Raw genomic sequence first — 27,617 nt, 5'->3', positions numbered from 1 at the left:
ATTGACATACATTAAAGTACTTATACTTTTTATTGCCAAACAAAACAATTCCTCTTAATAAAATCAACAATTTACAAAAAGTACACAAGGGAAGTTTAAACTCTCCATGTACAAAAGGCAACTTGGAAAATGCAGCAATGTAATCCAAAACATATTGCACTCGCCGTGATTGTTAAGCGCAATCATACATTATAAGGCATACGACAACAATCCTCGGCTTTTGTGAAGACACATTGACTCGGCTACAGAAAACGGCAACGTACCGATCGGTTGCCTTACAAACAATAGGTGCATAATTTAATTTCCAGCATCTAGATTACATAAGAGGAAGAATTTCAGTGTACAGTACCCACATGCAGTGTTGTAATGACACGGCTAATTGCCTCATGTACATTTGCACAACTCTAGGCACATATTAAAACAGCTAAAAAATAAAATAAAACAACATTTGAATGCCTTTAAAATGCCATCAAAAGATAATTCCTAAATATATGACCACTCTAAATAAAACAATCATTATTGACATGACCTTTTAAGGAAGGTTCCTACACAGTGACAAGAAATAAGGAGCCGTCCTCACGAAAAGAAACGCGTTGACGTGAATTTAATAAAGTGCCGTAGACGGAGCTTTCGCTCTGTTTCATTTGCAGTGAATCATTTGGCTTGCAGTTGTGGTGGAGGTCGTCCTTTGCACCATGGGATGGTGTCCAGAGAAACACGGTTGCAAGATCTTTGGTTTTTGTCGTCCGTCACGATAGCAAGGCTATTTATTCTAATGGCCTACTGGTTGTTTGTTTCAGTTATTGTCATTTTCTTTGTAACAGCATGGTACGTTGGCCAGGTTTTTATTTGCTTTGGTTTTGAGAGGCCTCGATCATGGCTCTGAATCTGGAGTTTTCGTTTGAAAGCAAGGTGCTGGGGTGGTCGAACTCCAAAATCTAGGAAATAAAACAGATTTGGAGAAAAATCATTATAACCAGCGTGCAAATACAAAGCAATTCGATTGATTCACTGTCTGAAGTAGTGATTAACAAATCTTGAGCAACAATTGAATTTGGAGATGTTCATATTTTAACATTTGACGTCATGTAAAGTTAAATAATATTTCATCAATGTCTGGCATAAACATTATACAGCATGTCCAAATTGTGTGCGGTCGATTGGTCGCCAGTCTTTTGGTCGCCCGTTGTCGTGGTCCGGGCGACCAAAAGACCGCGACCAAAAGACCGCGACCAAAAGACCGCGACCAAAAGACTGGCGACAAAACAAGGTAAAACAACTCGGTCTACGCATTAATAAAAGCCAACAATGGCCATGAGCAGTTTCACTGAGCCGACATGTGAGTGTATAAGAGTTTGTATGTACATGCGTTGTCCCTTTAAGAAGCTACGTCAGTCAGGGTCTTAACAAGTTCTCCAACAAAAAAACAATAAAAGTCCAGGAAATTTGGAGCTTTTCTTTAGCCTAATAATTAATAGGGCATCAAGTATGACTAAATAGTCATTCGCAGTTTGTATTTAGGGAATTTGAGCAACGATTTAAATGGTAATTATCAATAACCTTCCGGGCGACCAATCGACCGTGTACCGTCCAAATAGGGCAATCCTTTTTCTTAAAAAATTGTACAGCACTGCATCTACTCTGCTCTGATTTTTTTTAGTCATTCACTGAGCTGAAGGCTCAAACATGTCTCAGATTTGTTTTCCCAAAATATAATCACTGCAGCATAAAACCTCTGATGAACCTTTGAACTCAATCCACAAAATGTTTAGCATCCAGACCGAGATAGCTGCTTGATCACATCAGATGTGAAGCGTCCATTCCCATCAGGCTTGTTTTTAATGCGCTAATGGCTTTCTAAAAAGGTACCGCACCTGGCCGTTCTCCATGACCATGACCTTGCTGCAGTTCATCACGGTGTTGAGACGATGGGCGATGATGAGGCGTGTACACCTGCTGAATTCGGAGCGAATGGTCTCCTGAATGAGGATGTCGGTCTCGGTGTCGATGGATGCCGTCGCCTCGTCCAGAACGAGGATCTGTGGGAATGTGCTCAATCTTTAGAGGTAATAAAATGATTCAACCTGGACCTCAGAGTGACTGAAGTGTTGTGTAATTGGACTAAATACTAATTGGGAAAAGCTGCAGCTACAATGCCAGCCACTAGGAGCCAATGTTGTTCTAGCCTTGTCGCTCACTCAGTGTGCGAGTATTATTTATTTATTTTTAATCATGACTCTCTAAAATAAAACGGCCCCCTGACTACTTGTACCAAGCGATGGTGGAGCAATGGAAAATGGAATATAAGTGAACAATCAGCACCTTGCTATTGCGCAGCAGCGCTCTGGCCACGCAAAGAAGTTGCCGCTCGCCCACTGAGAAGTTCTCGCCGTTCTCCGTCACCTCGGATTGGAGGGAGTGAGGGAGCTGACTCACCTGAGTATAGATGAGATCACACGGCGTCAGTATGAACTGTTTTCACATTTGCATGCCATGTCATCACCTACCATCTCTTTGATATGCGTCTTCTCTAGGGCTTCCCAAATTTGGGAGTCTGAGTACTGATCCCATGGGTCTAAATTGGTCCTGTCAACATTCAAATAAACAAAATGGTGAGTCTATTTTCATCACAGAGAAAAGAGCAGATATTATGGAGTACCTCACCTCACAGTCCCGATGAAGAGTACAGGCTCTTGAGGGATGATTGCCAGTTTTTTCCGCAGGTCGTCCAGGCCAATTCGGGCGATATCGACTCCGTCGATGGTCACAGAGCCTTTTGCCAGCTCCACTAGTCTGAACAGCGCCAGAGCCAGAGAAGACTTCCCTGTGGGTGAGAAGATGTCAATACAATGGCAGTGATGGACTGAAAAAAAGCCAAAGCCGCGGGTTAACAACCTGATCCTGTGCGACCCACAATGCCGATGGTCTCCTCGGGGTGGATTGTGAAAGACAGATCCTTCAGCACCAACGGCAGGCCGTCACGGTAACGCATGTCCGCGTTGTGAAAGGTGATCTTCCCTTCCTCGGGCCAGGAAAGAGCAGGCGCATTGGACTGGATTTTGCATGGTGCTTCGCTTTCTAGAGACTGGCAAAAAATAGTCATGGATGTTTACAATCAAATAATAAACTCAGTGAATGTTATGTAGCGTTTTGCTCATCCACGGTCCCGTTGGATTTTGACATCCATCGGTATTATATCTGATTTTCCCACCATGGCAAGGTCATCCCTAAATCATGTTGTATTCCCACTTGAAAGCGCAAAAAACATTGTTTACATGTATTTAATGATAACTAACCTGACATATTTTGTGACTATCTAATCACTGGGCAGAATTTGGACTAATATTTTAATAAGCCATGCATGTTAAGTGTGTAATCCTGCAATTACTAAAATAGGTACTCGGACGTTTGGTCGCCGGACGCTTGACAACATGACAGACAGTTTACTGTTGAAACCAGCTCTCAAAATTATATTCATGAGAGAGAGTTTAATATCTAAATATCTACTGTTGAAACCAGCTTTCAAAATTATATTCACCCGGGCGATCAAACGTCTGGGCGACCAAACGTCCCGCGACCAAACGTCCGGTGACCAAACGTCCAGTCACGACTAAAAAAATACCAAAAAAAGATGCTAAAAATACAAAAAATACTAAAAAACACTAAATACAAAAAAATAATAATATATCATTATATATATATATATATATATATATATATATATAAATAAAATTTAAAAAAAAAATACAATTTTTGCTTTGTTGTTCTGTATTATCACCCTCTTGCTACTGTCACAATGAAATTCCCCGAATACGGGATGAATATGGTTATCCAATCCAAAACCCCTTTCAGCTACTTTATGTAGAAACAATCCAATAGAAGCACGTGTGTCGCTTACCTTTATATAGTGATTAATCCTCTCTACTGACGTGAAACGAGCTTCCGTTTCTGTGAGGAGCCTTACAGTGAATTGAAACAAGCCAGTAAGCTGTAGGTGAGATGAGGTAGGGAGAAAGGAGAGGGCAGGGAAGTTAACGACTGCCTCATTGCGGCTTTAATTATTAATTAAAGACACTCCAGCTACCCATCAATTAATCGGGGAGCACAGTACAATGGCTGAGTTGACTGTAGATGGACAATCTCTGACAGGGCTTACAAACCTGCACTGCGTATGATATGGCCAGGCCGGCATAAGCAGGAGGAATCTGCTGGTGCATGAAGACAATGAAGAGAGCTACTGCAGTGATGAGCGAGATGCTGATGAGGTCGAGGCGCACGGCCAGCCAACGCATGGCGCAACTAAAGAGGTAGTTGGAGGCCTGGTTATTGTCCAGCAATTCCTGATATCTGTCAAACAAAAGAAACAACTCCTTTAATCCTTGCGCGCCGTGGGCCAATTCCCTTTTATCAAGACGTTTGGGGAGCTCCCTAATTTCATTTGGTTCCTGTACTAACCTTAGAGAAATACTACCAGCTGAGATAAAAAGGAAAATTTTAATGATCTCCATTGGGGGAAGATGTGGATAAAGGAAGTAAGCGTGAGTCAGCTTGGCAGACATTAGGAAATAAGATCACCTTTGGAGGAAGTCGCGCTTTCTTCCATAGGCGTGGATGGTAGAGAGGCCCTGAAGGCTGCTGGTGATGTGGGAGGTGAATGGCGACTGGCTGATGTTCTCAAGTCGTTTCAGCTCACGAATCAAAACCCTAATTAGAAGAGAACATACCCTTAAGTAATACATCATTTAGATATCATTTATTTTAAATGAATTGACATTCAGATGCTGTTTCCTAACCATTGGGCTAACGTGAACAACATGTGCATCCCGTTTTCAATGGGTGTGAACATATTTTTCGGATTACAAATCACACCTGAATATAAGTCGAACCAGCCAGAAACCATAATAATCATATCGTAAAACATTCAAATGGAAAACAGGCTAAATAGGCAAATGTTAACATGAACTTAGTCAACTAACAAAAACTTAAACAACCCCATGTTAACTTTTACGAAATTCTCAATCCCACTCACGCTTCACTATAAATTCCATACATTTTCAGCCTATAGTGCCTTTCTCGCAATGCCCACTTCGGAATAAATCACTTTTTTGTGTAGCCGTTCCATTTATGCTAATTGCAGTCTGAAAGTAATATGCCCGCAAGTTTTTGCACTGTGAGACAATGCAGTGTTTACGAAAGTAAACAAGGTCCCTCCGGGGGTTCTCAATCGTCACGCTCGTTTGAGGATTTTATGCTACCAGAGACAACTTTTTTTTTTAACCTGATAGCTTCAGGTGCCGTCTCAGAAAGGGAAAAAAAAAGATATTTTCTGCTTCTTCGTCTGCCATTGCCCGTTCACATCTGTTGTTTGTTTTGCTGAACAGTATTTCACTCGTTAATGACATTCCGATGTATCTGCGCTTATGCTACAAAGGCGCTGGGGGTAGATAACTGCTTTTTCTCCACATGAGTCCAGGTTGGATTTGAATGAAATCAGATGTGTTGTATTGGAGAAAATTGGATGGAAATTGTCTGAAAGTAGTCTGCTGAACCATGGAAAAAAAGTGTGACTTATCGGCCGGAAAATACAGCATATTGAAGAACACCTCCATTGTCATATTTTTTGGGTCACAACTAAAAAACTAAACCTCAAATTACCACATTTCTAAGAGAGAGTGGAACCAAAACGTAAGATCTAAACGTCACGCCTTTCTGGTGGAAAATATCTGATTGCCCAGCAGGGTCTGAAAAGTAATACAGTGGTACCTTGACATACGAGTGGCCCGACAGACGAGCAATTCGAGATACGAGTAAAATTTCGGGAAATATTTATCTTGAGATAAGAGACAACTTTTGATATACGAGCAGACAGCGGACGCGAGATGCTGCTCATAAGAACATCAAGAATCATCATTTTTCAGTGTTTTCCCCCCGTTAGTCAGTGCGAATGGCGTATATACTACTTCTCGTTGGCAAGTGGTCTTGCGTTATCCTATTGTGAGGACATTTTGGGAATATTTTGAAGGGAATACAAACTCAAACAACCCTCAATATTGACTGAAAGTCACTGTGGAGGCAGGGCAAAAAGAGCCAACCCGGGAGAAGAAAGGTATCAAAATGTCAAACAAAATTAGAATTAAGTTTAGTGTTAGGTTCGATTAAACTTATTTTTGAGTGTCTGCATCGTAATCCAAGTTCATTTAAATTTGTTTATGTTATTTTACCAGCGCGTTGCTGTGCAAAACGTGCATTTTTTCCAATCCAATATCCTGTTTTTGGTGTTTTTTCAGAGGGTTGGAACGAATTAATTAGTTTTTAGTTCATTTCAATGGGAAACGTTCGTTTGAGATACGATAATATCGACATACGAGCTCAGTCCCGGAACGAATTAAGCTCGTATCTTGAGGTACCACTGTACAGACCTATTGTCGGCACACCAATGGCAAATGAAGGAATTGAACTAGTAGGAATGGCAGTGGAGTTTTTGTATTGCTCGATGTTTTGCTGGTTCGTTTCCACTATCATGTTTTAATTGAAGAATCAATAAACACAGATGGCCGAGTACTTGACGTCCAGAGGGAAAAGGACACCACGTGAATATAGTTTGATGACTAAAATGGGAGGCGTCTGTCTACTTTTTTGAGGGCGGCTAGAGGGGACGGTGTGAATGGGAATTCACATATGAATCATTTGCTTTTACTCATCAAAAGCCGTGAAAAGAGAAGCAACAAACTTGACACTTTGCCTCTCGTAAGCGTTGATCCTGACAAACATGTTTATGCTCTAGGCACTTTCATTTCAAAATTTCATAAAAACGCAGCTTTAAAAGTGGGTAATTTCAGCGGGAGTTTGATGTTACACGGCCACTCATCCCGGGAAGATCACTTTCCAAATCGCCAAGGGTAATCATTACTTATTTAAAAGTTGCGATTTCTCTTGAGTGCAGCACACTTGAAATAGAAATCAGTCCGTCGCGTCAATTTTTAATTGAAGTAAGGATGACTCTATCAGGCCTACGTGGGGGGTAAATGTGGTTTTTGACAAGTTATTCAAAGGCTTGCAGACTGATTTGGAGCTCATGGATTTAAACTCGGCATGTTGACAGCCGTTGGCTTCGACTTATGAGATGGCATTTATAGCCCGATGCTTATCTGCTGATACAAAACAAGGTGCCGTGAAAGGTCGCATTGTAAATTTGAAGGAATGAATGCCCCCATACTCGTTTGTAGACTCGAGACGTGATTGGCCTTTTCTACAATCACCCTGTGTGCCAGGCACAATCAATGAAAAAAAAAAACTTTTTCCTCTGGGACCTTCTGTCGCAATCGATCATTTCAGGCAATACACATCTGCACTATCGCGTTGGGAGGAAATCACCCTAGATTGCCTGAAGAAATAAATTAAATTGATCATTTGTAGATTAGTACAAATGGCAAGCATTCCAGTTTTAACAAAGACAGAAATAGGCTTATGAGTCATAATGTTTTGACTCCGAAAGGGCAGTGGATCTTAGTGATGAATCAATATCAATAATGTTGCACATTTTTACAGCCTGTTTCAGTCAAGTTGATGAGGAAAGTTTAGGAGAAGTCGCTGCTGCAGAGCAGTATTTTGATTTTAAACACATCCTCACAAAATATAAATATGCAATTTGGATTAGTCAAAATAATTGTTAGTGATGATCTTTTATTTAGGGGCCTTATTAAAAGACTCAGAAAGTGTGTAGCAACTGCATGCATAGTGATTGTTTTGCTTAAAAATACATGTGATTGCTGTTTTAAATTAAATATACATGTTTTCTGATTCAAGATTCAACCCTGCAGTGTCATAAATAAATTGTAAAGTCATCATGATTTTTTTATGTTGTTTACAAGACTGACTTGACGCATCTAATGACCTATTATATTCTCATGGTCACATTGTCTAAATGAGCAAAATAATGGATGGATTGAAATCCTTAAATGTCTCCATAACACCAAATCCAACAGCCAAGGTTAATATGTAATTTTCGTTTATCTCCTCTATTCTTTTCATCCCTTTAATATCTTTTGAGTTTTTTTGCTGATCTTAAACTGGGCCCTTTTACATTATAATTTTTCCGTTTGCTCTTTAAATGACATTATAAACCGCTCAAAACAGGTCAAAACCTTTTAAAAAATGACATCAGATACAGACACCATCTACTTCAAAGACATTTTGACCTTTTGCTACATTATTGATAAGTCTGCTATTTTGGGCTGTGGTCAATTTATTACTGCAGGCCAGGTAGGGAGAAAAAAAAATATCATGGACAGACCGTAAAGAAAAATAATGGGCACTTTTCTTATGTACTACGGAATGTTCTTTGATTTCCAGCCACACAACAGTTTTACAAACCATTGCATCTTTCCAAAGAGATCACTTAGCTGTTGATGAACCTGAACTGCACAATTGTGCAGAAATAGAGAAGCGTCCGCATGCTTTAAATCATTTACAACATAGGGGAAGCTTGGAAAACGGAAACCATTTTCTGAGAGCAGTCTGCATGCTCGCAAATACAGATAACGACGCCTTTACAGCACATTTCACTTCCTCAAGGGAAGTCGCTTGTACAAGCAATGTGTATTATCTAATCCATAATCATGAGAGAATACTCTCGGGCAGGCCGAATTTACAAGGTTTTAACATTGTCAAACTGAAAGATTGTAAGAGGAAGAGAGGTGAGAATGAGAGGCTGACTGACCTGGAGACACGGTTGACAAGGCAAAGGAAGGCTCCCAGGGGCAAGATGGAAATGAGAAACCAGGGGAAGACGATACCGACCATTGCCAGACAAAACAGCACCAGGGTGAGGTTCTGCAGCAGCATTTCAGCTTGCATGGTCAAGCGCACATCCACTTTTAAGAGAAAACATCAGAGGTGTAAGGCATACAGAAGCAAAAAAAAGTCAGCTCTAACCTGTAAAACTTTATGGGTGGAGAGACAAATGGATGTGATTCAAAGGAGAAATATTGGATTTTCCGCACTATAAATCGCACTTTTTTCATAGTTTGGCTGGAGCTGCGAGTAATACTCAAGGACGACTTATGTCATTTTTTCTCCCAGACCCCCAAGTTATGTTGTTTTTTTGGTGCTAAAGTTATCTGAAAAACCTCAATAACACCCTAAAGATTTAAAAAAAATATTTCTTTGTATGAAATTCAAAGTGAATAGCCAATCACGGAGAGTTAAATTCAAAGTGACATCCTCAGTAATGATGGCGAATGATGCCCTTTCTCAGAGGTCAACAAAGCCTATGTCATGACGGCCATATTGGTAGGGTCAAGATTCCCATTTGAAAGCAATTCACTGACATTGCCTATTTTGATGTTGAGTTTTACCAAATGGAACAAAACAAGCAAACAAGAAATGCTAGTTATCTGAAAAACCTAAATAAAATTCTAAAGATGTTTAAAAACTATTCCATTGTATGAAATTTTAAGTGAATAGCCAATCACGGAGAGTTAAATTCAAAAGTGACATCCACAATCATGACGCCCTTTCTCAGAGGTCAACAAAGCCTACGTCGTGGTGGCCATATTGGTAGAGTCAAGATTCCAATTTGAAAGCAATGCTCTGACATTGCCTATTTTGATGTTGAGTTTTACCAACAGGAACAATACAAGCAAACAAGAAATGCTAAAGTTATCTGAAAAACCTTAATAACATCCTAAAGAATAAAAAATATTTCATCGTATAAAATTTAAAGTGAATAGCCAATCACGGACAGTTAAATTCAAAGTGACATCCTCAGTTATGATGGCGAATGATGCCCTTTCTCAGAGGTCAACAAAGCCTATGTCGTGGTGGCCATATTGGTAGGGTCAAGATTCCAATTTGAAATATGACATTGCCTATTTTGATGTTGAGTTTTACCAACTAGAACAAACCAAGCAAACAAGAAATACTAGCCAGTCTTACCCTCATCCATGTCCCTGGAGAAACGGGTCAGGATGCGTCCTAACGGCGTGGTGTCAAAAAAGCGCATAGGGCTGCGGAGGAGTCGGAGGAACAGCTTGTCGTGGAGCGCAGAGGCCGCCTTCACCGTGCACTGTCAACGCAAACACCATGGCCATGAGAGGCGAGGCGTGAAAGTGCGTAGCTTAAAGAAACATACGCCTTCACCGTGCACCGTCAACACAAACAACACGGCCATGAGAGGCGAGGCGTGAAAGTGCCTAGCTTAAAGAAACATATGAACCCGGTCGGCTTGGGTTGACACACGGTTTATCACATTCATCACACACAGCGCTGGTGCGTAAAGACTTATTGGATGTCTCAAATAGTCATTGTTAGGCGAGTGTGTGTATTTTTTTTATTGCTGTCAAATCCTCTTCCACAATGACTAGAGATGATGCTGACATAAACGTGGTGACTTTTGAATCAGGGGACATTGCAGCACCTCAGCAGATTGTACTCATATGTGGCAGTGGAAAATGTTTTTTTTTTTAAAACAGAGTAAGGAACACTACTAAAAAAAAAGTCACCCTAGGTCCGGGTACATGACTTCACTTTTAAAAATGAGCTATTTGAAGTGGCATACATTGGCAATTTAACCTCTTGCAACAGTGTCAGGATGGGTTAGCTGGTAAAAAGGGACGAAAAGCACAAAGGTGCATAAACTGACACATCAATGGCAGCTATAATAAAGCTGTGAAACATGGTTTTGGACAGAAAAATTGATTTAGCCCACAGGCATTATTCCTTTTTCACAGGGACAGAATTAATGGGGGTTTTTTTGTTGAGAAAATGACACTTGCTGGGCAGAAATTGACATTTTTGCTATAGCATCAAAATGAGCCTCCAATTCAAAATGCTAGTAAATTCTAATAAACAGGTAATATGAATTCTATCTACTTTAGTGATTCCACCCTCTGCAGTATCCATCCATTAATGAGACACCGGTCAAAAGTTGCGGGGGTCCTGGAGCCCATCCCAGCAGACTTCAGACAAAAAAGGCAGAATATATCCTGTACTGGGTTTTAGATGCTATTAATTAAAAACAGCCCAAGGCTAGAACAAACCTACAGTGACACAACTCTATTATTCTCCCGCTGATAGCTTCATCATCCCTGGCCTATAATATATAAATGCATAGTTGTTATAAATTATAATCATATTAATCAATATCTTATGTGCTCAGAGTCCAGTTTGAACAATTAGCAAGCAAATGCAGAATGTTTCTTGCCCTTTTAAGTCACTTTCTTGTCCATCTCGAGCTTTTTGCATTTTTTTTTAATAATCAGACTGTGAAATATTTGGAAAAAGCAGCACAGGGCTGTCTTACCTTAACAAACACCAGGCCTCGTATGGTTTTGAGGAACAAGGCGGCGCCCATGGAGATGACGTAAACAGTTGAATAGAACTGAATGTGAGGGTTGAGCCTCATGCTGTCCTCGGCCATTGTTTCATTCTGGGAAATTAATGAAGGATTCTGTGGAAGTGAAGTCATATGGAGCAAGAAATTAACAAGGTTCAGTAAATTAAAAAGGAAAAAGTAATCCCTTTTTCATCCAGTGATGTGAATTTTCCCCTTAATTAATGGAGGAAAGCACAGTTCTGTCAAAAAATCCCATTACCATCACTCAGCGTTGCATTGTTTTCATTTGTGGGCGCATTTCTCAAAAGCCGCCATCTGCTTGCCTGCCACTTGTTTTTAATTGCAGTTATTGTATTGTCGTTTTCCCCCCGCCCATGTTCATGTTAAAGCTTATAGGAGCTCCTTTGGCTAACTGAGCCAACAGCATTGTTATATTTATCCTGCTAAAATAGATGACGGTCCCCGTTTTCACCTGGAAATTTAGGATTTTTTGACTAACATTTATCTATGCTATGAATGCTTATTTGTGCACAAGTGTTGTTTTTCCTTTTCCCCCCCAAATTGATGCCAAAGCCCTTTTTGCACATGTGCAAACGTTCCACACTAATGCTGAAAAGAAGTTAATGCTTTAATAATCTCTCGGTTGGAATGTTTTAACACTCTAGGATCAGGCTGACGCAACAAGTCCTCGAAGATTCTCGAATGTTGCTACGATTGTGAGCGCACGCATTGGCTGAGAAAAAATTGGGAATTCAATTCGTGGCTGTCAAACATTTTATTGTCAATTGGTGCTACATCTCTGTAAAGTTTTAAATTGAATGCAAAATCTATAAAGCTAAGTTAAATGGTCAAATGCCAAACAGGTCACACTGCCTTATCTCACTGCAGACACAGCTTAAGCATTCGGATTAATGTTCGTTCGACTGATGTGGCGGTTTAATGCAACAGTTTGGATTTCTTTTGCATATTTAAAATTCTATACAGATTTTTTTTTTTTAAATGTGGCGAGGTCAAAAATATTCCAAGTTAGTCAGTTGAAGGAAGAGGGCAGTAACTAATTAGTTTTTACAATTTCTGACTAAAACTCCTAAATAGTATATAGCAAATATTTTACATGATAAATGAACTAATGAATATTTTTTGAAAAACTTAAGGTGAAGAAATGTGGTGGTGGGCCATTTGTGGCCATAATTAGCTTATAAGTTTATATTGGAACCATGCATTGTCTATGCATTAAAAATGATAAAGAACTAAAAAAATTGAATAGGCATTGAGTAAAAATGACTGTGATTACATGCAAAATTTGTCAAGTTAATCATTGCTAAGTAAATTATCCCCACACTTACCCCGCTGCCCTGCTGTATCCAATGACTCAGCCACCAGTTGTTAAAGGCGATGGTGCCCGTGGTGCTGAGAAAGAAGAAAGCGTTGAGGACGAAAATCACCGGACCTCCCGCCGCCCTGATGTAGGCAGCGTATACGGCACAAGCAACGGCGCCGGACCCCTTTTCTTCGGCTTTCATCAGTTGTTCTGGACAAAATTGCTAAAACTTGAAGCGTCGAGCGAATGAACTTAAGTCGGTAGCCCTCAAGTGTCCCACGTGTCTCACCTTTTTTGCTCTGTGGCTTTGGTGTTATCTTTGCGATTTCCTCAACATGGCAAACTTGCACGGCTGTTACCTTGTGCTGTGTGTTTTTTAAATTCTCTCTCACCAGATTCTACGGGAATGAGAACAGAGGAAGAAATGAGGCGTGTGACAAGTGTACATGGCAGGTGTGACAAAAACATTCTTTTGCTGGTTTATATCAGTGACAGGATCTTTAGCAGCCCTCTGGTAAATCAATGGAGCTCTAAATAGGGGAAAGCCAGAGTCCTAGCTATTGGATATGTCTTAATTGTGCTAAAAAAAGTTCCTGGTTTGTGTTACCTCCTGTTGCATGCTTCTGAACAGAGCTGCATATTCCCGTTCTTTCGCCATGAGTTGATCATGAGTGCCATGCTCAGCTATCTGCCCGTCCTTCATGAGGATAATATCATCGCATTCTGGCAGGTACTGGAAAAAAGGCAGAATGTAAATTTAGCATTCATTTCGATGATTAAAATCATCCCTGAGGCAAAAGGAGAACAAAGTGCCATATGCCAACGGTCTGTCCGGGAATGCAATTGAGTTTGGAATGGTTCCCGTCCAGGTTGCTTCTTCCTCACCTGCAGCTGGTGGGTCACAAACAGCACCGTCTTGGCTTTTGTAGCCTCCTGTATTGCCTTTTTGAAGATGTGAGAGCCCACGCAGGTGTCGACGGCGCTGAGAGGGTCATCCAGGAGGAGTATGGGGCGCTCGCTGTAGAGCGCCCGAGCCAAGCTCACTCTCTGACGCTGGCCTCCGCTGAGATTCGCTCCTCTTTCGCCAATCTGCGGTGAAAAGGAAATTCAATCCTCTTCTGGCATTGGCACTCCATTTCAAATGGGAACTCCAACTGCTGACTCAAGGGGAGAATTTCATATGGCAGAACAACAAAAAAAGCCGGCAAATACCTCTGTCATGTCTCCATACGGCAGCTCCGTCAGATCTGGTAGAAGACAGCAGGCTTCCAAGATGGCATCGTATCTGAAAATGAATCAAAGATATTCCATTAGTGATCACTGGAACTGCCTCTTGAATTTTATGCCTGCTCTCAAAGTTTACTTTTCCTGATGAAACTCCTTGCCAAATAGAATGTTCTCCTTGAGGGAATCATTGAGGATCCAAGCTTGTTGGGACACGTAAGCAAACCCCCCACTGGCTGCCACGTTGCCTTCTAAGAGGGTCATCTTTGAGACAGGTTGGAGGTCACGGTGTTAAACGATTGAATGACTATTTATGAATCATACCATTTCAGCATTAAGATCTTACTTGTCCCAGTAGTGCCGTGAGAAGGGAACTCTTGCCACTTCCCACTCCACCGCAGATCCCAACCAGCGAACCCTACACAGCCAAAAAGAAATACATTTGGGACTCAAATCAATTGCCAAAAAACAGGCCAGATTATTCCCACCATGTCATTTTTTTGCATCCCTAAAAGCTCACCACAAATGTTCCTTATACTTCAGCTTAGCAGCAATTACCGTATTTTCACGACTATAAGGCACACATAAGTCTTACATTTTCTCCAAAATAGACAGGGCGCCTTATAATCCAGTGCCCTTTATATATGGACCAATACTAAAATTGTTATCACGATAAAATAAAATAAATCAGTCGATAGGGTACACCATCCTCTACAGCTCTCACAACTACGGCAAGCAGCCCCCCTGGAATAGTTACGCTAGCTACTAGCTAGCTACTATTTGCGAAAGGATTGTGGCCGCCTGGACGAACGTATAAAACTCAGCGTTTTCAATGACTCATTTGGATAATTGTTCAATTCGGACACAGAAAATGAGGACTTTGATGGATTTGTGGGTGATGATGACGTGAGTACATTGTAAAATGGCTAAATAAAGTACAACCGAGCTCAGTTTTGCTTCCGTTGCCTTTTTAGTGTGTGGGTGTAGCGTGTATGTTTAAGCTGGTGTATGTTTTGCCATGCCTGGCTGCGTCTATAAAAACGGTGCGTCCTTTGTGTGTGTAAAATACAGAAATAGCACTCGTTACTGACACTGCGGCTAAAAATACGATGCGCCGTATAGTCGTGAAAATACGGAATGCAAAAAATAATCAAACGCTATTATGTAACATGACATTACAAAAGCTTTGTCATTCACAAAGACAGTGCAGCTAATCTTCTGTCTTGGAGCATTGAAGGAGAAAAGAGTACTATTTTTTTATTTATTTTTATACTGCCATTATTATTATATCCTCCAATTCATGAAAGAAAAGAGATTGGCTTGCATTTTTTCCTGACTGCACCGTCTCACGTGTACAACTGAGGAACTTAAGACCAAGCACTTGATGGCAAAAATAAGATTACCACCAGACTAAATCAAGACAGCTAATTGGATGTGGTCATCATACCCTCTTAACACGCAGGTCGATACGGTGTAGCGTCTTGTGCAGCGGAGGCCGAATGCTTTTGGTGGAGGAGATGGTACTCTGTGGGCTCTCCTGCTCCATGTTAGTGAGGAGACTCTGAGCATTAGGGCCATCTTTGCATTCCTTGCTTTCCACGGTGGAGATGAGAAGGTTCAGCTTCTCCCGGCGTAGCACGCGTTTCATCCCCCCTCCCTGCTTTTTAGGGGGCGGCTTTGACTTGCTGGCTGGGGTTCGTGCCTTCTCCCATACCAGCGTGGCGTCCTGGAATTCTACCGCGTTGCGAGGGTCTTGCATTTTGATCAACACCGTTTCTCGGGCATCCATTGTGAACAGCCTCTGTGGAGACAACAGAGCTAAATGATCCATTTGTAAAGAAATATACATCTATCAGCCGGGTAAAAATAGGAGTTTCTGTAGGGAGAGGCGGAGCTGATGTCATTGCTGACCTGAATTATAAAAATCTAACATAGAATGTGCTTTCTTGCATCAAGAATAGATCACCATTTTTTCATATCGCCTTATCTAGGTTCTTTTCATTTTTTTTCCCGTTTTATTTTAACTGGTAGAGATGATATACAAATAAGAAATACGAGAGTAGCGAACCTTTTTTATTCAGATAGAAGCAAACGCAAAATTGCCTTGCTCTCGGTAAATGACACATCTCGGTCAATATTTGAAACATTCATTACTAAATTCATTCATAGTCTGTCCCGCTTCTCAAAGGTGCTGGAGGCCATGCCAGCTAGCGCTACAATCAGAACCGATTACTAGTCAATCTAAGGTCTTTAAGCAGGCTGTTATGCAGGTTTTGGGATGTGGGAAGAAACCGAGAACCCACAGAAATGAGATTCTAAGTCGTCTATTATGTTTTTTTTTCCCAGTACGCCAACATGCATTTTTTTCATATATGAGAGAAAGCACAATGAGAAACCCAACACCAGAAAAGGACAAACATGCTCTCCTGTTGACACCCTAACTAACTAACTTGCTGTCAATTTTCTCCAGGTACATTGTGTCTTCATCATGCAACTGCAGATAAATAGAATGTCCTTCTGGTGCGTTTGCTTACTTAACCATTGCTGGCTGGATGAAAATATGTGCCACTAACATGCGATTTTTACCAAATATTTGTAATACGGGCTGAGGAGGGGTGGATTGGTTTTTATCGGTTCTCGGCATCAACTCGGGGAGTTTGTGAGAGATGCTTCAAAAAAACAAATAGGGAACTTCCTGCCCAGGTAACGCAGAAACTGTATATTTCTCACCTGGAATCTCTTCACTGCCACGGCACCTTCTGACAGGGACCTCACAGCCAAGGGTGTGACCTTCAGTGCAAAAGTCATGGAGTTGAAAACGGCAACTACAGTGAACGCCTGTGTGGGAAAAAAAAAAGAATAAAAATAAATTATTCTCTTCATTTTCTCCTGTCATTTTTAACTCCATCACGATAACTCTTGCGTTAGCTCGTATTGGAGAGTAAAGGTGTATGCAAAGTAGAACACGATGGGTTGAAAGGTCTTTAGGAGCAAATACCTCTGCTGCAGTTAGGTCATAGCCCAAGGTCATGTGCAGGGTGAATGTGCAAACGCTAGCGATCACCACGACGATCGGCGCCACGCCCACTGTGAGGCTCTGGATGAGACCTGCTCTTTCCAGTATTCCTCTCTCCTCTAACCTCACCTCTGTTGATAGGACACAAACTAAAGTTCAAGTCCATCCACTCAAGCATTCATTTTTTACACTGAATCCTGTAGTTGTCACCTCTGGAACACGTCATCGCTGTAAGACAATTCACTTGCTCATCTCTACCAATGCAATGTGAAATTAGCCATCAAGCTATGCCTACAAGTTACATTATTATTATTTTCCCTGGTGGAGTCATTGCTTTAGCAGGACGATTTTAATTAATGCGTAGAACTGCATATGTGACGGAAAATCAGGAAGCCGTAATATCCCTTAACGCAAGGGTGTCAGACTCGGGGTGGTTCACGGGCGGCGTTAACGTCAACATGATTTCATGTGGGCCGGACCATTTTAGATATAATATTTAGATTTTTTTAAATAAATGGATTAAAAGAACTGGATTAAAAGCCCTGAATATTCAGTTTTTTATAGAATAGATCTAAAACAATGTTTATTTCAGCTTTTTAAAATATATTTTTAGATTTTACAAAATGATTTTTGAACTAAAAACACAGAAAAAATGGATTAAAAATTACAATTATTGATTTAAAGGGGGGAAAATCAGGAAATTTAATATACATCTATAATCTTCATTTTAATTTGATCCTAAAACAGAAAGTCGGCACTCATGATTTACTTTCCCGGGCCACACAAAATGATGCGGTGGGCCATATTTGGCCCCCGGGCCACCAATTTGACACATGTGCCTTCACGCACAGCTTTGCATCAAACAGTTAGTTTTTAAAATTTCGAAACAGCCTGGTAAGACATTTTAAGTAATAGGCAGATCTTCCATGGTTGCTTAATTTCATACTAAATGGGTGGTGACAAATGTGCTTTATTTTTGTGCTGCAATACTCCAAATGTCTATGCAAACATTGAAAAAGTAAAAGGTTATCATACTTCATGACACTGAACCCCAGTGGCGTTAGGTGGCTTCTAGGCCGCACGGTGATGAGTCATTATTCTAGCTGGTAAATAGTGCTAAACCGAGCCCCAGCAGACTAATTTAGAATAGCATTTAAAAGGGGCAAACGATTCTTATCAATAACCTACAGCAAAGGCCGTGATGGAAAAAGGCCGTCGCTAATTCACGCGCAAGCTGGGCACCGTCTACATTCATTGGCTGTATCATAAGGCTCCAAACCCCATGCAAATTAACCTTGAGGCCAAGGGATTCAAACTGGCCTTTCCGATAGCGGACGATTTAAACGGGCTAAGGAAAATGGATTTATGGTCGGGATTATCTTGCCGCTTCACTTAAGAGGGTATGACTTTCTTTTCCAGGTGATAAATTAACATCACTTGCGACCTTGGAGGATAGCTACTGGAATTATTTGAAAGCTTAATTAGCACGTGACAGCACGCATTTGCCGGGGCAGGAAATCATTGTCGTACGATGACGGGAAACTCACTGTGGATGTTCTGCGCAAAGGCATCTTCCCAACAATACATCTTGATGAACTTTATGCAGCCCAGGATTTCGTTCATCAGTCTCACGCGCTGGTCAGTCACCGTCACACACTTCTTGCGGAAATACGCCGTCAGTCTTGACGCAAGCATCTGTCCAGACGGGAAGAAAAGGGTGGCGGTGGTGACAAGCAAAATAAGAAGTATGAGAGGAAATGAAAGCAGACACAATCACATTAAGCTGCACTGCAGGTTCTTCTGCAGGGCCTAGATGGATAAGTGAATTTTACATCGATATCTGTGGTGTCTCAGTCTGAGTACAAATGCAAACATAGCTACATTGACTGGAGAAGTTATTGCATCAAAAGCTAATGCTTTCGATTTTGAAGTTGAGTATGTAGGATGAAATGAGATGGAGTTGTTAAACCAGACCATTAAGAAATGGGGTGATAGCTTTGGCATACCATGGTAGGATAAAAGATGATGAAAATGGCTGATCCCAGTAAAGCAGTGGGACCCAGGAAGTAAGTGGTGTAGGTCAAGCCGAGGATGCCCACCAGGGGCCCCCCAGCTAGCAGGCAGCCCACTGAAACAGCCTCATACAGACGCTGGCCATCGCTGGAACAGATGTTAATCAGCTGGAGAAGAAACACAGTTGGACATTTGATATTCTGGTTAGGAATGACATTCAAGTGAAGAATTGCATCTACGACAGTGAACTGCAATAATACACCACGTGAGGCCACGGTGCACTTTACTTGAGCAAGCACTGTGCTAAGCCGTATAGCAAATTCTCCGAGAAGAGAAAGATCAAGAGTAGAGAATAATATCCTCTGAAAGTGGACTCATTTAAAGCAGAAATAACTATGGCGTAAAATGTTAATTCAACCATTGCCTCATTAAAGTTTTTATTCAGGCCTCCGCACTTCAAGTTCTATTCATGCCGATGACAGCAGTTGTGGTCACGGTGCAAAGTAATATTACAAAAAAAAAAGAATGGTTTATTCATATTCCCAAATGTCAATGTTATATGAGAACTCATCTAAAGCTTAGACGGCCTGAGTCCTCCCCAGTGACCGAACCTAATATGAGTAGAAATTAAATCCGCCTCAGTCATCTTCCTTTGGTGCTCTACTGCGAGAGAAAATGTAGTGATTCTGCCTTACCTCGCCGGGACTGATGTCTTTGGTGCTGCGAAGGCGGAGGATCCTGTTAAAAGCGAACGTGAGAGCCGCCCCGCGGAGGCGAGTCGCAGTGCGATAGTTGACAGCCCACATGAGCGCCAAAGACCAGGAACGTATCAACTCCATGGCAAAGATCCCGCCAACCAAACTGAGGCCGTACTTGATGCTGCGCTCGGAACTCTGGGAATATTCCAGTAGGGCTCGAACCAGGATCGCCTGGGAAAAGGAAATCCAAATGATAGTCCCGGTGCAAATAAGAACGATAACATAGTCAAGGATATCGGGGGGAAGGGAATCTGATATTATCAACCGGCATAAAAACTGTCCGTTTTGGAATATTATTCTCAGTGGAAGATAATATCTGGTAAGCTACAGCAAACATATTTAGTCCAATCTTGAAGCTAGACAATTTAGTCCTTATCTTAGAACTGAAAAACTGTTAAAGGCAGCAAAAAGGAGCCAGTTTACACATGATGGACTGTGATGAAAAAAACTGTTGGATGTTCCGTGCACAGTACAAAGAAAATTATCAACTCAGTGATACACTGATATATGGTACAATTACAGACAGCAGTATAAGATTGATGTGTTCACGTACCTTATTTTCCTTTTCAGGGTCACATTTTTCAAGCACCAAGAAAATAACTGTACCCTGCTACATAAGCTATTAAGGTCACTGTATACTGGAGCTAATATAGACGTATTAAATGTCTGAAGTGTATTAGCCATATAGAATGACAAATGGTGGTTTCATTTTCTAAAGGCTTGATCACCTGCTAGTGTGCTGCTGTCTGTTGGCTACATAGGAAAGGATAATTGGGGGGAAAACACAACAACTTGGGAAATTGGAAAAGCCAAAAAATGCGCTAAAGCCTGCTGGCCGGATCAGGGGAAGTATCGGGGGATCGGAGGATTTGAGCGGTACTTACGGGCCCAACAAAGCCTGCCACCATTGTGAGGAGGAGGGCAAAAATGGCCACCAGCATTCGGGTTTGGCAGAACCGCATAAACACTCTTGTCAGGGATGCTCCCTCACGCCCACATCGTTTCAGTTCGTCATGCCACAGGGATTCCAGTCTGGAAAACACAACAAAAGCACTCAAAATTCTGTTCATCCGAACCAATAAATGACCATCGAGGCTGAAGAACCAAAGTTATTGATCCTAATGATGAAGTACATAACATGAGCTAATGAAAATATTGGCTGCTCGGGCTCCTTTTTTTCTTTATTATGGACTATGAGCATTAATAACTTAATTACATTAATAACATAATTACATTAATAGTTTAAAGCAAGGGTGTCAGACTCCGGTTGGTTCGCGAGCCGCTTTAACGTCAACTAGATTTCACGTGGGCCGGACCATTTTAGATATAATATTTAGATTTTTTTAAATAAATGGATTAAAAGAACTGGATTAAAATCCCTGAATATTCAGTTTTTTATAGATCTAAAACAATGTTTATTTTAGCTTTTTAAAAATATATTTTTAGATTTTACAAAATGATTTTTGAACTAAAAACACAGAAAAAATGATTAAAAATTACAATTATTGATTTAAAAGGGGGAAAATCAGGAAATGTAATATACGTCTATACTCTTAATTTTAATTTGATCCTAAAACTGAAAGTCAGCACTCATGATTTACTTTCCCGGGCCACACAAAATGATGCGCCGGGCCAGATTTGGCCCCCGGGCCGCCACTTTGACACGGGGCTTAAAGCATTTGTCTTCAGTGTTGCATGTCGAGATGATGAAATAATGTGGTAGGTTGTACTACTACTAGCCAACCCCACACACTTAATAGTTCATCAACCAATTTAATTTTCTGCCTTGTAATTTCTGGAAAACAAGTTAAGATGGTTAAAATCTTCAACATTCCCAAAAGCTGAAGCAATAGGGGACCTGCTAGGGTTATAAGGCAATCACACAAAGCAAAACACACACAAGAGAAATTACAGCAATTATCTAGAAATTAACATAAAGTTGACCCGTACTTTAAAATCTGACTTCTGTGAGTGATGAAGCATGTAATTAGACTTTGAAAGCTACACGGTAAAATATTAAAGACGTGTCTAATGCACTTTTATTGCCGTGTAATGCTCTGTAAAAGAGTGTGGAATATCATGTTGGCCAGGTTACTAATGACTCACTCAGGCAGCAGCAACTGGGCCGCCACAGAGCGTAATTTACGCCCTAACGACGTTATTAAAAACCAATCAAAGAAAAAGAACATTAAACCAAGCCGACTCTTGTGCAGACAGATAATTACTATTTGACGTCTAACGGCTCAAAAGGACAAAAAAAGATATTGCGGTCGCTTTTGCTGATTGACACACAACATATTTATATAGGATTATTTTAGAAAATGTCAAAATAGAGTGGAAGCATAAAACATTTTCTGGAGCAAAATGTACCTTCCAATGGAGAAACAATTCTCAAAAGATTTACATACTCCGTTTGCCCAATCACATCTATCTGATCTACCATCATCACGTAAAATGTACGGTATCAGAGTCATGATTACAATAATCTGAATGCCAAAGAGCACTCGGGCAACAACATGGTGGGCTCCACATAGGAATGATTGGACAGAAATGTTCCGGGCAGGCCCAAACCAGTTGAGCTGATGTTTTGAGAGGCATTTTGGCTGGAACGCGACATCCAAGATTCACACCTCGCTGGGCACCAGCAAGTGTCAACTCTCCCAGGGTGAGTTTTTTCCCTTCTCCCCCCCACCTCGCCATCGTCTCTGCTGAGCATCTGGGTTGCATAACTATTCCTGCTATGGCAACACAAACTAAATCCTTCCATGCTCCAGCACTCCCGCATGCCAACATCAGCCAACCCTGACCATCCGAGATCTCTAAGCCCCTTTCTATTAAACACACACGTTAGGGCGACTAATTCAAAAAATTCAGTTTTTACAGACTGTTTTGATTGACTTCAACTGGAATGTGATTACTTTGGAACTTTATGTTGACTCATTTAAAATTCCTTCATTTTACGATCCACCGATTTCCGCTCATGGGTGACGGAAGCCAGAGCATCAGAAGAAAACCCACACTGGCACGGGGAGAACAAGCAAATTCCACACGGGAATGTCGGAAGTCAGCGGCGATTCACGTGTAAAATGCAAGCAGAACGCGTACGGATTTTATTTGGGGGTGCAGCGCATAGTAGGCTGAGTAGTTAATGACATAACTGCCAAAGTCAGCCTCTAACTCTGGCGCTAATCTCTAATCGCTGTTATTCTTAGCTTCCCGGCATCTCTAGGCGAGTGCTACAGTGGGACTGGATGTCCGTCGATTAAATGTGGTGGTGTCAAACCGAGCACACAGAGTGCAAAGCCATGCGTGGAAGCAAAGAGTGGAAATCTTTCCACTACAAAGTCCCACTTGCACCTGTTCTTTTTTTTTTTTAGCCTACAGCCATCCATGTCACTCTCTCTCTCTCTCTCACTACTGTCAATATTTGACCAGCACAAGCAAGCGCCTTCATCTCTCGACTGGGAGAGCACAGTGCCCTATCTTTCAATATTTGTTGAAAATGGAAAAAAAAACGAACATAAATATCAATCCTGCAGAGCTGACGGCGTGAGGTGAGAATCTTGGTGCGGATAGGTGCTTCATCCCAAATGTGATACACTGGGAATGGAAACTAAATCCTTTTCTCATCAGTTTTCTGTATTCATTTTGGAAGTAAATTCTATGACTAAATTGCAACTGGCTATGCCAATTCATGCTTCATTCTGGTGCTCCGTAAAGCAGCTTTTATCCATTCTTGAACAATACAATCTATTCTTGAAATAAAGCCCTGGATTGTGTAATGTCGGCATTTTTGCAATCTGGAACCTCGTGATTTTCTAGCACATGATGTCAGCATGACGCATCAGTTTAAAAAGACAAAAAAATGCAAGTGTATTGAACACCAAAATGTCCATTTCAAATTTTCCATTTCAGACAAGGGCATTGTTACTCATCGTCTATGATCCCAAAATTGCCATTCACATGGAATATTTAGTGATATCATTTCACTTGGCAGTCACTAATAACTTATTTCTTTTAACCTCAATAACAGCATGCACATAATGATACAGGTAGAAATCCTGTCTAAACTGGTTGCTATCAAAACTAAAGCATAAACCTAACCCATTCAAAAAAACCTCACATGCAACTTCAATCTGTTTACATCCACTGGTAAACTGTAAAAGGCAATGAACTTTATTGAGCAAATATTTTTCTCCAGCAATGTGCAACTAGGTCAACACTGGTCTTAAGAACGGGGTGATGTTCCACATATTGAATGTTCAAATAGTGAACTTTATCTTGTAGCTATCCATCAATCACTCATACTCACCTGCATGATTTTGGACCCATCGAACATGGTTCCATAGCACACTTTACCTGGAAAGGTCTAAATCCAGATTCAAACCGAGAACCTTGTAACTTTGAAGCCAATGTGATAACCACATTTTTTGGGGACCTTATAATTGTAGGATTATGTCGTTGTGTAACTTTTCTTCAGTGAGCCCTCTTTGAGTTTACCTGCAGAGCATTTTTCGCTTCGCACCCTTGTGTCAGTATTTCCTATTCAGTGCCAGTGCTCACCTTTGGCAGTTGACTTCAGACGCTTCATGGCAGGACAGCCCCCACACGTCGTCTATGGACAAGTTGGAAGTCTTATAAGCTCTTAGGGCCAGCGGCGAGAGCCAATGCAGGGTCATAAAAGAGAAGAGACCGGCATTGTCCACTGGGTGCTGGTGTCTGGAAGAAAAAAAACCAATGGCGTTGGGTCAAACGCTCAAATGAACACGTGCAACACCCACACACACACACAAAAATTGTGTGTGTGTGTGGGTGGGGGTGTTGACCTATATTGGCATTTGAAGAAAGCATTTGAGTTTGAGGCAAAGATTGAGCAGTGGTTTGCAGGCTCCTCATAAAAGAGCCACTCAGGGTAAGATTACAGTTAAACATACAGAACGTTCAGATGGAATGTTATCTGCTACTTGGGGATAAGATTTTATTTGCTATCGTGGCTTCTTGCAATACGCAATTAGCCAGAATAGGCATCTGTGATTGTCTGTCTAGTTGGTGCGAGTTGAAATGTGATTAAATGTGGCAAAAAGCTGCATCCCATGAGACTATCGAAATGTTATTCCTGTTCAATTCCGAACTGTTTGCATTAAAACAACAGTTAAATTGAAGTGGAAAGTCCAATTTGTGACACCATCTGTGTCTTTTTTTTCCCTGCGGTAAGAGGCTAAATACTTGGTTATTGCGTTGATTTTTGTGAACCCTGTGCCCGTGAAGCCTTTTGCACTCATTTAAGATTAAGGACTGTATGAATACACTTAACCTTAATTATTCATTATGGTGAACTTCTTTTTGTAATAGGATTACAATTAAGATGCATTCACTGACATTGGCAAAAACAGATGTTCAATGCATTTGATCTCTATGGAATGAATTAGTTAAGTATGTAAAAAAAAAAACACGGCATGTGACCAGTACATGGGATAAGGACAGATATATGATGGAATGATGGCGCTTACTTGTGTGTTATTCTAAAGGGCTTCAGTAGTTGTATGCTTTGCCGGTAGCGGCCCCGTTTCTTTGGACCTCGCTCCACAAACACCTGCGCTTCTTCTTCTTCCTCCTCCAGCTCGGACGATGGCTGGAGGGAGGCCATGGGCAGGCCTTCCATCCGCCCGGCCGCTTCCAGGGCATCGGGAAACATGGTTGATTCTATGAAAAGACAGGAAAGTTGTGACAGGCAAAGTCAAAACATCTTCACGTCACTTTCTTGAAGAATGTCTTGTTCCTTTTGAAAAGCCTGAAATTACCCTGTTGTGATTTTTGATTGTATTTGGTGTGATTCTAGTTGTGACTTTCTGTCATTAGTTTGCATCATTACACGAATAATTATAGGGCAGTCAAAACTCTTGAATCCGATTGCCTCCAAATCAAAAGAGCTAATTATTTTTAACGGTAATGAAAGCTTTGAGAAGTGTGAAATAAACAGTTTGGTGCAGTTCTGAGGGGTTTTTTTTGGTCACGTACAGATTTTAGCGGCAGGAAATAGAAAAAGAGTTTCCTTGTAAGCCTCGAGTAGTGTTGCGCTGAGTCAGGCTGGAGACTTTGAGGAATCACCTTGCTCAAGGGTCACAACGGCTCTTTGGCACAAAACTTAAGCCATTATCTATTTAAAGGTGTCCTGAGAACGGTACATTAGATCATAAGAGACAATTGAGCTGCTTGTGTAAGAGATGGCGTGCTTTTACCTTAAATGACGGAACAATTTAAATCACAATTTAATGGAAAAGTACTATAACAAGCACAAATATTTATTTTTGAGCTAAAGAAGCATTTTTTTTAATTATTTCATTACCATCTGTCAAGAAAAACAGAAATCATTAATTATGGGATATTGTTGCAAGTAAATACTGGGTGGAATTATTCTATGATTTACATTATAATCTCCAGATCCCTAAAGTGGAAAAATACATTTTTAAAAAATCTGAATAATACTATAGAAGAGGAAAAATTTAAGTGGATTTAAGTTCAAGAAAAAAATGCACATTTAACTTTAAAGTCATATCGTACAAATCAATCTTGTCTGAATGATGCTTTTTTTTTTTTTAATAAAAAGTGTCTGTTGGTCACATCACATGCTCTCAGGAGTTCAACCTAACCCGCAAGTCACAAGTCTGCAAATTAGTTACCCACCCCGTTCTAATAACACTGGAAAGTGGAAAACCATAATACTAATTACATAAAAAAATATTTTAATACATACGTGAGGCTGGAGTTCATAAATAGACGCTTTGTGTTTTCTTTATCATGTGAATGCTAGCCATTTGCAAGCCATTTTTCTAAAAATCTATTTTTAAAATGCAAGAATGTTATCTGAAGATACCGAGAGGGCCCCACAGCTCACCCGGCAATTTCTTTTGCGGTGTCAAAACCAAGTCAGAAAATGCAGATAGGTTTACGCCACGTGTTGATAACAAGAAAAGTTCATGATATGGTCATCAAAACGAATACATTGGACAGTGGGGTAACACTGTTAAGGTACAGGACATTCTATAAGTACCTATTAATCTCAAGAGTATGTAATTTTTTTATATGTACTATGACTTCACCCACAAACATCATCATCAATTTAACTGGGCAAATATGAAAAGCAATATGGAAAAGGATAGATGATACTAAGTACTTGTGTTGCATTTTGGGGGGGAAATATGTATGACTTAGGCCTGCGATTGGCTGGCCACTGATTCAGGGTGTCCCCTTTAGTTAGCTGGGATGGGATCCGGCACCCCCTGCGACCCTTGTGAGGAAAAGCGGTTTGGAAATTGAATGATTACTTAGTAAGGCCATTGCCAAAGAGTACAAAAAGGTCAGATACAACTTTGCCATCACATTAGCCTTGAGAGTCGTTTTATGATGAAACATATTTTGATTTTTAAAAAAAATGCATTTTTTTTTCACTTCGGTGGAAATGAAAGATCTTAGTTTAGAAATATCACTTCGACCTTGTCCCACATTGAAGGAGCTAACCCTTCCTTACACACGTGTTTTTTCATATGTAAAACCCCAAAAAATGGAAGTGAAAATGTCAACACGACATTATACACTTACGTGGATGTCGGGATGCTCGCTCAGACTTCTCAGATGTATTATTTACAGACAGCAAATGCGGATGAAGATGACCATGTTTGCTGTTTTACTAGCTTTTGGCTGATGGGACGTCAAGGGAGCACACTGCAACTCATCTCCCGGCTCGATGATGGTAGCGGCAGAGAAGGAGGCTGCGGCTACTGCGGCGTCGGCGTCGACCGAAGGATGGAAGTGCGGCCCGGAAAACATTGTCAACTTGTCCTCCCCCGCTCACGTGGCTAGAGTACGTGCTGCTTCATTCCAAAGCTGCGCTTCACCGACTCACGGAGCTCCGCGGGGAGAGGAATTCCCTACATCACGCCAACGTCACAG

General features: G+C 41.0%; 1 protein-coding gene across 1 annotated transcript; it reads right to left on the bottom strand.

Annotated features, from left to right (window-relative positions):
- Window positions 1-11: 11 nt before the first annotated feature.
- Window positions 12-27,617, bottom strand: LOC144082279 (ATP-binding cassette sub-family C member 5). Its single transcript, XM_077609315.1, has 29 exons — window positions 27,267-27,617; window positions 25,178-25,370; window positions 24,231-24,386; window positions 20,552-20,699; window positions 19,605-19,838; window positions 18,903-19,076; window positions 18,444-18,591; window positions 16,879-17,027; window positions 16,611-16,718; window positions 15,328-15,681; window positions 14,227-14,298; window positions 14,020-14,144; window positions 13,869-13,941; window positions 13,542-13,745; window positions 13,264-13,389; window positions 12,946-13,054; window positions 12,682-12,866; window positions 11,303-11,449; window positions 9,937-10,066; window positions 8,720-8,873; window positions 4,576-4,704; window positions 4,161-4,347; window positions 3,899-3,988; window positions 2,896-3,085; window positions 2,665-2,824; window positions 2,508-2,586; window positions 2,323-2,436; window positions 1,875-2,039; window positions 12-938 (listed from the first exon to the last, which is right to left on the bottom strand). The coding sequence occupies exons 2-29, from the start codon at window positions 25,360-25,362 to the stop codon at window positions 846-848; spliced, it is 4,188 nt and encodes a 1,395-aa protein (XP_077465441.1). The 5' UTR covers window positions 25,363-25,370; window positions 27,267-27,617; the 3' UTR covers window positions 12-845.

Source organism: Stigmatopora argus, chromosome 9 (assembly GCF_051989625.1).
Source record: "Stigmatopora argus isolate UIUO_Sarg chromosome 9, RoL_Sarg_1.0, whole genome shotgun sequence".
In the NCBI taxonomy this organism is placed as follows: Eukaryota; Metazoa; Chordata; class Actinopteri; order Syngnathiformes; family Syngnathidae; genus Stigmatopora; species Stigmatopora argus.
The sequence above is the reverse complement of the archived record's forward strand: the minus strand, read 5'-3'. Positions and strand labels throughout refer to the sequence as shown.

Coding starts and splice junctions, on each gene's coding strand:
- LOC144082279 (XM_077609315.1), bottom strand. CDS start 25,362: ATGTTTCCCGATGCCCTGGAAGCGGCCGGGCGGATGGAAGGCCTGCCC. Junction 13,942..14,019: donor AAGGAGTTTCATCAGGAAAA/GTAAACTTTGAG, acceptor ATTCATTTTCAG/ATACGATGCCATCTTGGAAG. Junction 3,989..4,160: donor CCATATCATACGCAGTGCAG/GTTTGTAAGCCC, acceptor TCTCACCTACAG/CTTACTGGCTTGTTTCAATT.